This window comes from Carcharodon carcharias, chromosome 11, assembly GCF_017639515.1.
Source record: "Carcharodon carcharias isolate sCarCar2 chromosome 11, sCarCar2.pri, whole genome shotgun sequence".
Lineage (NCBI taxonomy): Eukaryota > Metazoa > Chordata > Chondrichthyes > Lamniformes > Lamnidae > Carcharodon > Carcharodon carcharias.
In genome coordinates, this window is record NC_054477.1 from 103276706 (window position 1) to 103291629 (window position 14924).

The 14924-nt window shown below is 38.8% G+C and overlaps 1 protein-coding gene across 1 annotated transcript in view; it reads left to right on the forward strand.

Moving 5' to 3' along the window:
* LOC121284432 (protein diaphanous homolog 3-like) overlaps nt 1-14924 on the forward strand; it is a 784525-nt gene that overhangs the window by 115075 nt on the left and 654526 nt on the right. The window contains exon 5 of the mRNA XM_041199892.1: nt 14377-14513. Within this exon, the coding sequence (XP_041055826.1) occupies nt 14377-14513 (137 nt within the window). The remainder of the gene's footprint in view (nt 1-14376; nt 14514-14924) is intronic.

The window sequence follows — 14924 nt, forward strand, 5'->3', positions numbered from 1 at the left end:
AAACTTCTTGTTTTGTTGTAGGCACAGGGAAATCCATGATAGGCTTGACTTTCATATCCCTCGGATCCACCTTACCATGCCCAGTGGTATGGCTGAGATATGTAACTTGTGCTTTTGCAAATTCACTTCTAGTCAAGTTCATCACCAAATTAGCTTTGTGTAATCGATTAAATAATTCTTCCAGATGTAAGTGCTCCTCCTGCATCTAACTGAAAACTATCAAGTCATCAATATAAACAGCGCAATTGCTCAGACCTGCAATTACTTTGTTTGTCAGCCTTTGAAACATTGCAGGTGCATTTTTCATAACAAACGGCATGACTTTAAACTGATATAGTCGATCTGATATCATTAAAGCTGTTATCTCCTTTGCTCTCCCTGATGGTGGTATTTGCCAGTATCCTCTTAGCAAGTCAATCTTTGTGATAAATTTTGATTGTCCCACTTTCTCAATACAATCTTCCAACTGTGGTATAGGATACGAATCTGCTTTTGTCACCGCATTCATCTTTTGATAGTCCACACACAGTCTTTATGTTCCATCCGGTTTCGGTATCAGCACAATAGGCGAACTCCAGTTACTGCAACTAGACTCAATTATATCATTTTGAAGCATGAGTTCAATTTCTATCTGTACTCGTGATAACTTTGCAGGACTTAATCTATAAGGATGTTGCCTTATCGAGGATGAGACATCTACATATAGCTAAATTTGTCATTCCTAGCTTATTCCCACAAATAGATTTGTATGACCGCAATCGCTTCTCCAAATCACTTTGACACTTGTTTGGAAGGTAACTCAATACTACATTTAAATTTTCAAGTACCCCTCATTATCCAATTTGATTAGAGGAATATCCTTTTCTGAACCATACGTTTCTACTGCTTTCTCATTATCTACCACCACTAATACCTCCTTTTGGCCCTCTTCCCTGTCAAAGTACTTTTTAAGCATATTCACATGACACATCCTCTGCTTCTTTCTTCGATCTGAGTATTTATTAAATCATTTACTTCGCTTAATTTATTTTCAATCCTGTGGGGCCACAAAACCTTGCCTTTAACGAATTACCCACTGCTGGTAACAACTAGCACTTTCTCCCCAGCAACAAAACTACGAGCTGTAGCTTTCCTGTCTACCTTCACTTTCATCACTTGTTGTGATATCCTTAAATGTTCCGTAGCTAACTCCCATGCTCTGTCCAATCTCTCTGAGGTTTGATACATTATCCAAGAAAGTTGTTTCTGAATTTTGACCCACCACTTTCCCAAGAATCAATTTTCCTGGTCCCCTTACCTCATCAACATAAACTTGTTCAAAAGGACCAAAACCAGTCAATACATTAGGAGCATACCTAATAACAAATAACAAGAATAGAGTTCCCTTATTCCAATGCTGTGGATAAATCTGACTATACATTCTCAACATAGTTTTCAGAGTTTAATGCCATATTTCCAAAGCCCCATGTGATTCAGGATGATAAGCTGTTGACTTATAATGTTTTATCCCCAAACTGTTCTTTACTTCCTTAAACAGCCGTGACATGAAATTTGAATCCTGATCTGATTGTATTTCTTGAAGTAAACCACATGCTGTAAAACATTTAGTCAAGTCTTCCACAATTTTCTATGTTATAATATTGTTCAAAGGTATTGCTTTAGGAAACCTGATAGGCACATCCTTTATTGTCAGTATGTACTGATTTCCATTTTTAGTCTTAGGGACGGGTCCTACACAATCAATCATGACCCTCGTTAAAGGTTTTTCAAATGCTGGAATAGGAATTAAAGGTGCTGGCTTAATCACTGCTTGTGGTTTCCCTATCACCCGACATGTGTGACATGTTTGCCAGAATTTGATGCCATCCCTGTGCAATCCAGAACAATAAAAATGTTCCTGTATTTTTGCCTGTGTCTTTTTAATTCCTAAATGTCCCCCCATTGGAAATTCATGAGCTATTCTCAGACTCTTATTTCTATATCCAAATGATATTGCAGTCTGATGCACCTCTCTCCAGCTTTCATTTGCTGAAGCATGATAAGGCCTCCATTTTCTCACTAAAACATGACCCTCAAGGTAATAACATTCTGGAGTATATTTTGCTTCTGGTTCTGAGTAAGCTGTCTGATATAACTGTTTTATTGCGAATCCTTTTTCTGTAAGCCTATCAACTGCCTTGAGTTAAACATCTCAGTTGCAATGCCTTCCAGTCTTTCTTCCTGAACAATCTTACCAACACAGTCTCAACTAATTGGATTTCCAAACCTTCCCTCTGCTTTTGAATTTCCTATTGTTGTTTCAACCTATGAGCCTGTCATCTTGTTGTCACACAGTCTGGAAACAACCCAGGATCTCTCTTCTGTTGAAAACAATAATACAGGCTGCTCAATGACCATAGGCATCACCCACATCTGTGATCCAGCTATATCATTACCTAAAATAAATAGAACCCCTGCAATGGACAATTTTTCCACTACTCCAACAATTACCTCACCTGTTTTCCTTGCTCTTTAAATTTACCTTCTACAATGGAATACATTTTGTATCCCCTATCCCACAACATTAAGAATTGACTAGCCCTAAAATTTTGACATCTTTACCTGCTCCACCCTGTACACACGGAAGGACTTTCCCTTCACACACAAAATCTTTAAACATTTCTGCAACGTGCTCCTCAGAATTCTCATGGGTACACGTTCCTACTTCTTTACCTATCACTGATTCTTCCTGTTTTACCTGTACACAAACCACTGGCTTTTCCTGTGCCTGAACCTCAGAACCCACGGCACTTTTACTTCCAGAACTTTTCTGCACCCCTGTAATTCCAACAGATTTTCCCTGTAATTTCCAACACACTGACTTAGTGTGTCCAACTTTATTACAATGAAAACACCTCAATTTTTGAGTGTCACTTCTACCCTCAGCACCTTCCTTTTTATTTGAGAAAAACTTCCTGGCAATTTTCCTCTTCCCTGACTTCCCTTACTTTCACCTTCCCACTTTCTGCCCTTCTCTGATTTAAAAGGGTGATGAAAAAAAGGTTTAGCCCTATGAACTAACACATGATCATCAGCTATCTCTGCTGCTTGTCTTATCATTTCAACCCTCTGTTGCTCCAAATGAGTCCTCACTGCTGAAGGAATTGAATCTTTAAATTCTTCCAAACGTATTACCTCTCTAAGAGCTGCATATGTTGTCTATCTTTAATGCCCGTATCCAGTGGTCAAAATTACTTTGTTTTATTCTTTCAAACTCACTATAAGTTTGCCTAGGCTGTTTTCTCATATTCGTAAATTTGTATGCCTCAGGAACGAACTCATATGCACTCAAAATAACCTTTTCTACCACATCATAGTTCACCGACATTTCTTCTGACGGTGAAGCATAAACCTCATGTGCTCCACACACCAGCCTAGATTGTAGCAACAATGTCCAGTTTTCCTGTGGGCATTTCACCTGTTTAGCTATCCTCTCAAATGAAACTGACTATACATTCTCAACATAGTTTTCAGAGTTTAATGCCATATTTCCAAAGCCCCATGTGATTCAGGATGGTAAGCTGTTGACTTCTCATGTTTTATCCCCAAACTGTTCTTTACTTCCTTAAACAGCTGTGACATGAAATTTCTCAAATGAAACTTTGGAAGGGCTTGTACAACTTTAAACATTACCTCACTGGGTTCTGATCTGGAAATAAGTCCTTCCTCGTCTACTGGTGTCTCTTTTCTAACTGCCAGCATTTTGAACTGGAATTCTCTCTCCTTTTCTCTTTATTCCTTTTCTAACCTCACCATTTCTAATTCCCTTTCCTGTTTTTTTTCTCTTTCCTGCCTTTCTGACTGTTTCCTTTGAAGTGCCCTTTATTTTTCTTTTCCTGCTCTTTTTTTCTGCTCTTTCTTTGTCTTGTCCTTGTTCTACTACCTCTAGCTCAAGTTTTTAATTTCCTTTGCTCGATCAAGCTCAAGCTTCGCCATTTGTAACTGAAGTCTCACTACCCCCAGCTGTGACTCACTTTAAATTGTGCTATACCTTCAATTATGTCTGCTTTCTTTGCCCCTGCAGGTAATCCTAATTGTAACTTATACACCAATTCCATTAACCCAACTTTATTTACCTTTTGTAAACCAGCCAAAGTGATAACCTTAACTCCCAGACAAGCCTTAGCAACTGCCAAAACCATATTGCAGTCCCACTACAACTATTTGCAATTTGTACTTATTTCGAGATGTGGGCTTTGAAGTCAGTAAAAAGGCCACTAAGTCTTATAGATTTCTTATGAAACTAAATTAAACCTTTATAATAGAAGAAATTATTTTAAGCATAGACGTGGATCTACAAATTACTCCAATGATAATTTCGAAATCCCCTAATTAATCTAAATCCCAGTTGCATCTTTGTTAAGGCAGCTGTGAGATACACAGATTTTAAAAGACCCAGGCAAAGTTACACACAATACGCTGAATGGTCGAATTCAAAGTGAGTTTTTATCAGCTTCAGTTCCTTGTAGACAACAGCTTGAAGCTTAGATACATGAGGCTTTTCACATTTGTTAGACCTTAGAATACTTTCCCTAGCACACACCCTTCTCTCCTTTATACATATTTTCCCCTTTGAATGCAAATTCCCATTGTTTCACTATGTCTTTGGACTTTACCACTCTAATAATAAATATCCATCAAAGTACCAATTTTACCAGTAATCTTAGGGAAAAATAAGTCACTGTTTCTTAACTTCTCCTGGTTAGGTGAACATTTCACCCCCTCTTTTGAATTCAAGTTTGTCTGGTTTATTTAAAAATGCAAATGTTCCCTTTACACCTTACATTCTAAAACTTCCTCCATGCTAACCTACTTAGCATTTCGCACCTAGCTTATCTTCTGTTAGATCAAAGGCTTCAGACCATCTGCCTTGAATTCAGGTAAGACACAAACACACACACACACACACACACACACACACACACACACACACACTATTACTGTACAATAAACTCCAATAACATTGTGAAAATTATTATATCTTCCTGGCAATTCTTAAAAATCCATTTGCCCCAAATCCCTTCCCCCCCACAGGGCCATTAGTCACTTGTTTCTATGTTGTGCTTTCACTGAGTGCTGACCCTTGTTCCGATGTTAATACCTCCTGCTATCTTACCTTTAAGCCACTATCAGCACTTAATTTAGTCTTTAACATTACCGTTAACACTCCCTTTGTCTTGTGTCCATGACATCTTTGAAATTCTTTCCTTAGCTGTCACCTATCCCTGACCTTCTATCTTGCTCCACCTCTCCTAGACAGTATAAAATCCATCACATCACATTTCTACTTCTCTTTAGCCCTGAAGAAGAGTCATATGGACTCACAATGTTAACTGTTTCTCTCCACAGATGCTGCCAGACCTGTTGCGTTTTTCTAGCATTTTCTGTTCTTATTTCAGATTTCCAGCATCTGCAGTATTTTGCTTTAATGTAAATTCCCTTTGTTTAGTTTGGTGTATTAGTTGCCTATATTACGTAATGTTTGTTCTGTGTTAATTTTAGCTTGTTGCAGGAGAAGTATTAAACGTGAAATTTCATGTTTTGGCTATTTCTGTCAGTTACTAGGTGATTTATCTTTTTTTAAAGTAATTGGTCTCTACAGGGATCGTAGCTCCTCAAAAACATGCATTTCCAATCAGTTTTGTATCAGCAGCAAACTTAGGCACATTACTCTTGATGCCTGTCATTGATGTAGATTGTAAATAGTTGAGGCCCAAACACTGACCCTTGCGACACTTCCAAGTTAGATCTCATCGACTTAAAAGTGCCCCTTTTATCTCCATTCTGTGCTTCCTGCCCGTTAACCAATCCTCCAGCTTGCCAATATATAACCCCAACCCTGTGAACTATTAATTGTGTATTAATCTTTTGTGTGGTACTTTATTAAATGCCCTTTGGAAATATAAATATACTGCATCCACTGGTTCCCCTTGTTTAGATACATCCTCAAAAAACTCCAACAAATTTGTCAAATGTAATTTTCCTTGTGTCAAACCATACTGACTGTCTGATTGTACTATGATTTTCTAAGTGCATTTTTAAGATTTGATTCATAATCTCTTCTTTTTGATTCTCTTCCCATGCCTAGAGATGCACGAAAAAGCACATGCTTACGTCCATTTCCTTAGCTAGTTTTTCCTGGAACAGGTTGCTTGCTTGTCGCCAGAGGCTATAGCTTGAGGGTATCACTCCCCATCAATCATGACCCACCAGGATACTCTCCCACTCTTACTTTCTGCCATGGTGCTTTCGGAGGATTTATAGGTTGTTAGTCAACCTGTTCGGTCACGTTATGAACGTACCTTCTGTAGCCATCAAGTTCTGGAGTGGGACCTGAGTTTGTTGCTCAAAGGCAGGGGTGCTACCCACTGTGTCACAAGATTTTCTCCTTCATAATAGATTCCAATATTTTCTTGATATTAACTAATCTAAATTAATCTGACTGATGTCAGACTAATTGATCTGCAGTTCCCTGTTTTCTCGTTCCCTCCTTTCTTTAACAGCAGGGTTACATTTGCTAACTCCAATCTACTGGGACCATTCTGAAATTTAGGGAACTGGAAAATCTTGATCAGTGCATTCTGATCCTGCAACTGTCTCTTTTAGAACTCTTAGATATAGGCCATCAGATTCTGGGCATTTGTTGGTTTTTAGTTCCTTACGTTTCTATAATACCTTTTCTCTGCTGATATTAATTATCTTAAGTTCCTCAGTTTTGTAGCCCCTTGGTTACCTTCTATTACTGGCATATAATTTGTGTCTTCTACTTTGAAGACAGAGACAAATATTTATTAGTGATGAGACATTGCATACCAGTGTTATCTCTGCTGTAGATGAGCACATTCATTGGATTTCAAAACAGAGCTGCAGATCTGATCATTTTCATGGCATGGAACTGATTCCTTAGGAAACAACTGTTATTGGGGTTGAGTGCCAGTTTGCACAACATAAAGATGATGCATTGAATGCTGTTGCTGCACCAGACTGCATTGCTGGGGAGCATCCAAATAAGGACAAGAATACCCAACACATACTGGTACTGGCTACCATTTATGCTTGTGGGTCAGTCCAGCACCAGGGTCAATTATATGGCCTTCTGAATTTTTTAAGGGCATTGTCAGAGATGCTCCTGGTTACCAAGGGGTGCTCTGCAGTCATAGAACTGATGCTGCAGACAGTGATGAGCTAAGACCATTTGCTGGCATATCTCTCTTTCCTTGGTAGCATTACCAATTTACCTGGGAAAACGGTTAACATCAATAGTTGCTGAATGGGGTGTGTCACCAAAGTATTGCAAAGCACAGGAGGGTAGAAGGGGATGTTTATTTTGTGTAATTCATTTTTCTTTGCTGCAGTAATGATAGTTTTTTTTCTAAATTTAACTTGAGAATTTTTTCTAAATCATAGTTGATTGTTTTTTGTGGTATGAATGAGGTGGCAGATGATGTGTGCCAGGCAGACCAAATCCACAAGGGAAACTTGGTCATGCTATCACAATGGTCTTGCAATTTGTATTTATTACGAGAAAATGTGTGCACTGAATTCAGAAGTACCATGTCCACCAAGACTTTTGATTTTAAAAATTAAATAAAAATATTTATTAAGAAAATAAAAGATTTTAAGTACATACATGAGACTACAATTACTTACCACTATAATAACTCCTAAAATTCCTAATTAACCTGACCCCCAGTTACATCCCCTGTAACAAGTCTAAAACAGAACCAGCAAGTTAACACAAGACCCACTTGACAGTGGAATTCCAAATGGCTTTTCACCAACTTCATTTTCCTTGCATAGCAGACTCACACACCAATGGCTAGAGGCTTCATTAAGGCTATTTCACATATTCCTGTTAGATCTTACATGGCATTCTTCCGCATAGCCTTTCATTCTCCTTTATATATGTTTTCCTCTTTTTAATGTGTAAATTCTACTGTTCTATCTATATGTCTTTGAAACTGTATCTCATAATATAAAAACTTTCATGTTGCCAATATTATCAGCCCTCTTTGGGAAAAATAAACACACTCCTTAGCCCTGTGTATCTGGCTGGTTGTAAATACACTAAGATCCCTTTGAAATCCAACAATCCCTTCACACCTTACATGTTAAGCCAGCATCCATGTTTACTCATTAGCATGTCAAGCACCTAACTTCTTTTGATGATTTAAAGCTTGCAGCCTACTTGACTTCAAATGTAATTAAATCACGCAGACTATACTATAACTATATAACTATACAAACTATACTTAATCCCATAAACCTACTTCACAATAAAACAAAAAAAATTATGAAAATGATTATACTTTTGTCACATTGAAATTCAAATGTAGGCTTACTTAGACATTTCTTATGCCTGAAGCACTTTTAGGACATCAAGTCTGAATCTTTTTTTATTCTTTGTGGGATGTGAGCATTGCCAGCATTTGTTGCCCATCCTTGCACTTGAGAGGGTGGTGTCAAGCCACCTTCTTGAGCTGCTGCATTCCATCTGTTGCAGGTGCAGCCACAGTGCTGCTGGGGATGGAATTTCATGATTTTGATCCTGTGACAGTGAAGGAATGGTGATGTTGTTCCAAATAGTAGTTCCAACTTGTAGGAGATAGTGTTCCCATGCGTCTGTTGCCCTTGTCCTTCCAGGTGGTAGAGGTTGTGGGTTTGGAAGGTGCTGTTGAAGGAACCTTGGTGAGTCGCTGCTATGCATCTTGTATGGGATACTCTAGGTTTTTTATACATAGATTATTTTAATTTATCTTAATCCCTAAGTATGCAATTATCTAACTTCAGATTAACCCTATCAAATCAATTAAATGTTTTGGCTTGAACAAGACATAGTCATCAGGCAAGATGGACTCTTGAGTAGTGAGTTAAAAGAGGAAGATTTATTTTAAAAAGCAAAAAGTATACTTAACAACACAAAAATAGACTTTACGGCTTCAAGCAAGTGATCAGGTTACTGAAGTGTAAGGTTGTCCTCCTGTTCTTTTGTGGACAGCAATTCTTTTAAATTCTGCCTTGGGAGCACCTAGTACATGACTAGCGAGCAAAGATATTGTTTAAAACCTTTACTTTTGTCCCCTAAATTATCAATGCCTCATCTCAGACCATGTCTGTGTAATTTCATAATTGGTTAATTTAATTGTTGTCTTGTTTTAATTGGAGTTTGACTACCAACATACATCATCTCTTGAAAGCACCATGTTTCTTTTGCGGTGTCTTTTGTTATCTGACTTTGCACAATTGCCTACTGCTCATTTGGTCATGGCTTTGGCTGAGCTCAGTACAACATACCTGATACTCATCCAAAGCAGACATATCAAAATAGTGTTAAAACTTGGAAGGTTTTAAATCCAGCTTTAACATAACTACTTGATTAATTAGTATTTATTCAATTACAACTTAATTGAGGTACACTATTTGGTCAATCATCTGATTCTGGCTGCTTCCTAATTACATACAAACCCTTAATTAATACATGTAATTAATTATAAAGTACAGAACACAAAATGGCTTCTTATCTCAGTGTTAATACAAACTGCGTTTTGACCTTGTTAGTTTATTACAATGAATAAAACATGAAATTAATCTAAAAATGGTCAAGTTACACTAAAACCTAGTACCCAAGCTTACATGGAGTACATACTGCTGCCACTGTGCGTCGGTTGTGGAAGGAGTCAATATTTAAGGTGGTAGACGGGATGTTGATCAAGTGGGTTGCTTTGCCCTGGCTGGTGTTAAGTTTCTTGCGTGTTGTTGGAGCAGCATTCCTCCAGGCAAGTGTAGATGTTTGACCACACTCCTGACTTGTGTCTTGTAGATGGTGGACAGGCTTAAGGGAGTCAGGAGGTGAGTTACCCTCTACAGAATTCCCAGCCTCTGACATGTTCTGATGGCCACAGTATTTATATGGCTAGTCCTGTTCAGTTTCTGGTCAAAGGTAACCCCCAGGATGTTGATGGTGAGGGATTCACTGATAGTGCCATTAAATGTCAAGGGGAGATGGTGAGATTCTCTTTTGTTGGAGCAGTTGTGTAGCACAAATGTTAGTTGCCATTTATCAGCCCAAACTTTAATGTTATCCAAGTCTTGGTGCACATTAGCATGGACTGCTTCAGCATCTGAAGAGTAACAAATAGTACTGAACAATCATCAATGAACATCCCCTTTTTTCTGACTTTATGATGGAAGGAAGGTCACTGAGGAAGCAGCTGAAGATGGTTGGGCCTAGCCCCTGAGATACTCCTGTTGTGATGTCCCAGGGCTGAGATGATTGGCCTCAAGCAACTGCAACTATCTGCCTTTGTGCTAGGTATGACCCCAGCCAGTGGAGAATTTTCTCCCTGGTTCCTTTTGACTTGAGTTTTATGAGGACTTCTTGATACCACACTTGGAATCTGCATTTGACTTCAAGGCAGCATTTGACCATTAACTCACCACTGGAGATTTTTGCTCTGATTCCCAATGAATTCACTTTTGCGAGGAATCCTTGACACCATTTTTGGTCAAATGCTGCCTTGATGTCAAGAGCAGTCATTCTCATCTTAGCCCTTGAGTTTAGCTCTTGTCTGCGTTTGGACCAAGGATGTGATGAGATCAGGAGCCAAGTAATCCTGGTGGAACTCGAGCTGAGCATCAGTGAGCAGGGTGCTGCTGTGTAAGTTAGCACTGTCAATGACAGCTTCCATCACTTTGCTAATGATTGAGAGGAGGCTGATGGGGTGGTAATTGACTGGATTGGATTTGTCCTGCTTTTTGTGGACAGGACATACCTGGGAAGTTTTCCACATTGTTGGGCAGATGCCAGTGTTGTAGCTGTACCGGAACAGCTTGGTTAGAGTGCAGCTAATTCTGGAGCACAAGTCTTCAGTATTATTGCCGGAATGCTGACAGGGCCTATAAGCCTTTGCAGTATCCAGTTCCTTCAGCTGTTTCTTCATGTTTTGACCACAGCCGATGTTAATTGCTGTGCAAACCAAATCCCGGAGGGACACTTGGCTTACGGGCCATGCCCTTTTATTGTATTCTGAGAACAAGAAGAAAATGTACTGATCTCAGCACCAAGGAGTCCAGTGATATTTTTGGGATTTCAAAAGTTCAAAGTAAATTTTTATAAACAAGAATAAAAATATTATAAGTAAAAGTTTTATTAACATGAAGAAAGAAAAACTTAAGCACACAAGATTACAAGTACACAGTTAAACTTAGTCTTACAAAACATTCCCCCAGAAAGACACTCTACTTAGTCAGACCCACAAGTAAAAACATTCCAGGCAACACTCCCTTATAGTTTCATTTTAGGCAATTCGTACTGTCTGGGTTATTTCTCCCTCTGAAGCTCTCTATCTCTTTCCCTCTCTCTTTCTTCAATTGCTAAGTTCAAGTTCAAGCTTTTGCATTTCTATCTCTTGTAATCTATTCCATTTCCTGCTCCTCTCTTTCCCATTGAAACTTTTTTATTTCTATTTCTTTTAGCCTATCCTTTTCTTTTTCCTTCTCTTTTCTTTCTAACTCAAGTTTTTTTATTTCTCTTTCTTCCAATTTAACCTTTTGCCTTTCTCTATCTCTTTCTATATCAGGTTGCTTTATTTGCAACTCAAGTCTTACTATCTCCAGCTGTGACACACGAGCTTCAGGTATCCAATCCTCCAACCTTACATGTTGGGTAAATACTCTAACTATATCAGCCTTATGAAATTCCTCCTTTATCTCTACCTGCATTTACCTGCTAATTCTTTCAACTGAACTTTATTCAGATATTTCAAATACTCCACAGTTACATTTTCCACTCCCAGAAAAGTTGTAGCAATTGCCAAAGCTATTTTGTAGTCCAACCACTTTAAAACTCTTCAACACAAAACTCTTGAGTTCAGCGTTCTTCTTGTCCTCGTATAGCTTTGATTCACAAACTCCAACCTAATCAAGGAATTGTAGTAATACTGCAAAGAGCCCCAAATTTGTTAAGACCACAGCCAAAGTTAATTGCTGTGCAAGCCAAATCCTGGAGGGAAACTTGGCTTACGGGCCATACCATTTTTTTAATATTCTGTAAACGAGAAGGGACAAACTGTTCCCTGCAGTAAGAAGCCCGGTGACACTTTTGGGATTTTAAATATTATAAGTAAAAGTTTTATTAATACGAAGAAAGAAAAACTTAAGCACACAAGATTACAGATATACAGTTAAACTTAGTCCTACAAAACATTCCCCCAAAAAGGCTCTACTTGGTCAGACCTACAAGTAAACACATTCCAGGCAACACTCCCTTATAAATGTTTAACAGTTTAAAAAAAAATCCAGTAATATCACCCAAGGCAAACTGCTGTAGCTTCAATAAAGGCACATCACATGACCTGTAACACACTTCCACTCTGCTGTGAAAATCTACACTTGAGAATAAAACTGCTTTATGCAGCCTAAGACATTTCTGGCTTGACTGGTTGGTTGATTCAAACTGCATCCTCTCTCAGCCACAGCTCCTGCTGCTACCCTCAGCCCTCCACAGTAACTCTAAAATACCTTATTTCCCTTTCATCTCAAGGTTCCATTGTTATCACAACACTTTGAAACTCCAACCCTTCCAAATATCAGATTTTTCACATTTCTATTTTGTTTTTGCTTTTGGTTCAATAAAATATATCACCTCTTCTGTTTACCTATGGGACCCCTGCAAGATGCAAACATGCTTCTTGGTACCTCTGATTCCCCTTCAATGTTCAAACAAACTCTCCACTTATCTAAAAAATGAAATTGTTAGATCTAACCTATTCACTTTGTACCTCAAATGTAACACCTGTATCCTTTTCATGTTTTAAACCCCCCAGACAACCTGTCTCCTATCAATCTCTTCCCAGCTTAATTAAATCATACACGCACACGTGTTAATATGACAATCATCTTGTTAAAACCAATTGTTAGTTAAACAGGTGATGGCATTAATTATCCCACCTAAATAGAATAAAAAGTTATAGCTGGAACACTTTGTGTGGAAGCTACTAGGAAATTAGTAGCACTGAGGAGTTGTCTTGGAAATAAACCAGCTTTAACCAAGAGACTAGCCTGGATTAATTCTTTCACCACAACTTCTTATTGTGAGTAACAACACGCACAGCCTTTTCCACAGAATAACAATATTCTCCAAAAATATTTAAAAAAAACATCTGTTCCTCACATTTGATATCAAGTGGAATAAATCAAATTGGCTAAAGATTGGTGCTTGTGATGTTGGGGAGCTCAGGAGGAGGCTGTAATAATGGCTGAAGATGGCTGCAAATGCTTTCATCTTGCCTTTTGCACTGATGTGCTGAGCTCCCTCGTCATTGAGGATGGGGATATTTGTGGACCTTCCTCCTCTCCTTAGTTCTTTAATTGTCCACTACCTTTAACAACATGTGCTGCATGTGGCAGCATTGTAGAGCTTAGATCTGATCTATTGGTTGTGGGATTGCTTAGCACTGTGTACCACAAGCTGTTTCTGCTGTTTGGCATTCATGTTAGCCCTATGTTATGGCTTCCCAAGAGTGAAACCTCATTTTTAGGTATGATTGGTGCTGCTCCTGGTATGTCCTCCTGTACTCTTCATTGAACCAGGGTTGATCCCTTGGCTTGATGGTAATCGTAGAGTGAGGGATATGCTGGTCTATGAGTTTACAGATTGTGTTTGAATACAGTTCCACTGCTGATGACCCACAGTGCCTCATGGAAGCCCAGTTTTGAGCTACTAGGTCTATTCTGAGTCTGTCCCATTTACCACAATGGCAGTGCCACACAACTTAATGGAGGGACTGCTCAGTGTGAGGATGGGACTTCGTTTTCACCAGGACCGCTCTGTGGTCACATCTATCTATAATGTTGTGGATAGATGCTTGCCCAGGCACCGGTTCCTTCCCGCCCAGGCGCCGGCTCCTTCCCGCCCAGGCGCCGGCTCCTTCCCGCCCAGGCGCCAGCTCCTTCCCGCCCAGGCACTGGCTCCTTCCCGAATTTGCTACTGATAAACTCACTGCTGAGTTTATCAGCAGCAAACATGAGAGAGAAACCTTTGAACATTGGGTCCCCAGGCCAGATACAGAGGTTTGGAGGGCCGAGTTGTGGTCCGCAAGCTGTAGGTTGGACAAGCCTGGTCTTGAAGTTAATGCGTTTAAAAATAAACAACTCTCAGCAGAATGCAGCACACAGTTAATGCATAGAATGAATATCTTGTGACATCATCAAAAATGTTATGCACTTTAAGTGTCCTTTATTTGAGTACAGTAACAAGAACATACTTTTTCTTGTAGCTGTATGCCGCTGTACCCTAATCAAACAAAATTTTTCACTGTGATACCTGTTATTTTTCAGGGCAGTCTGAAGAACAGACAGTACACTGCTACCTTACCCCACGAGTTCATCCATGAACTAAAATCAGGTGTTGCGGATGAAAGACTCTTCAGTTCTCTGGAATCCCTCCGGGTATCTCTGAGCAGCAATCCTATCAGGTAATGAAGACATCACAGGTGTATGATTCAGGCATTTGTAGTAAACCTTAGTGATTTCCTTAACCTGCAGCCTTATAATTTGTTATCTTTTAAATAATTTCTTGTTCAAGTGAGTAAAACTAACATTAATCATGGCTCCCTAAATATTTATTTGCTGCACTAAAGCAAGTCAGCATAATTTACGTGCACTTTTCCTGGCCATTATAAATTGTTCATATTAGAAAACTTAAGTTCTTTAGAAAACTAACATAATGTTCAATGCTCAAATGACTATACACATCATCAGATTAAAAATTAGTTTGCTTTTATATAACTTGTAATTCTGAACAAGCTATTCATACTGGTTTTATTATATTGTAATATAGGATTGCAAAATAAGATGGAATGTCTTTTCATCAATTAATTTATTCT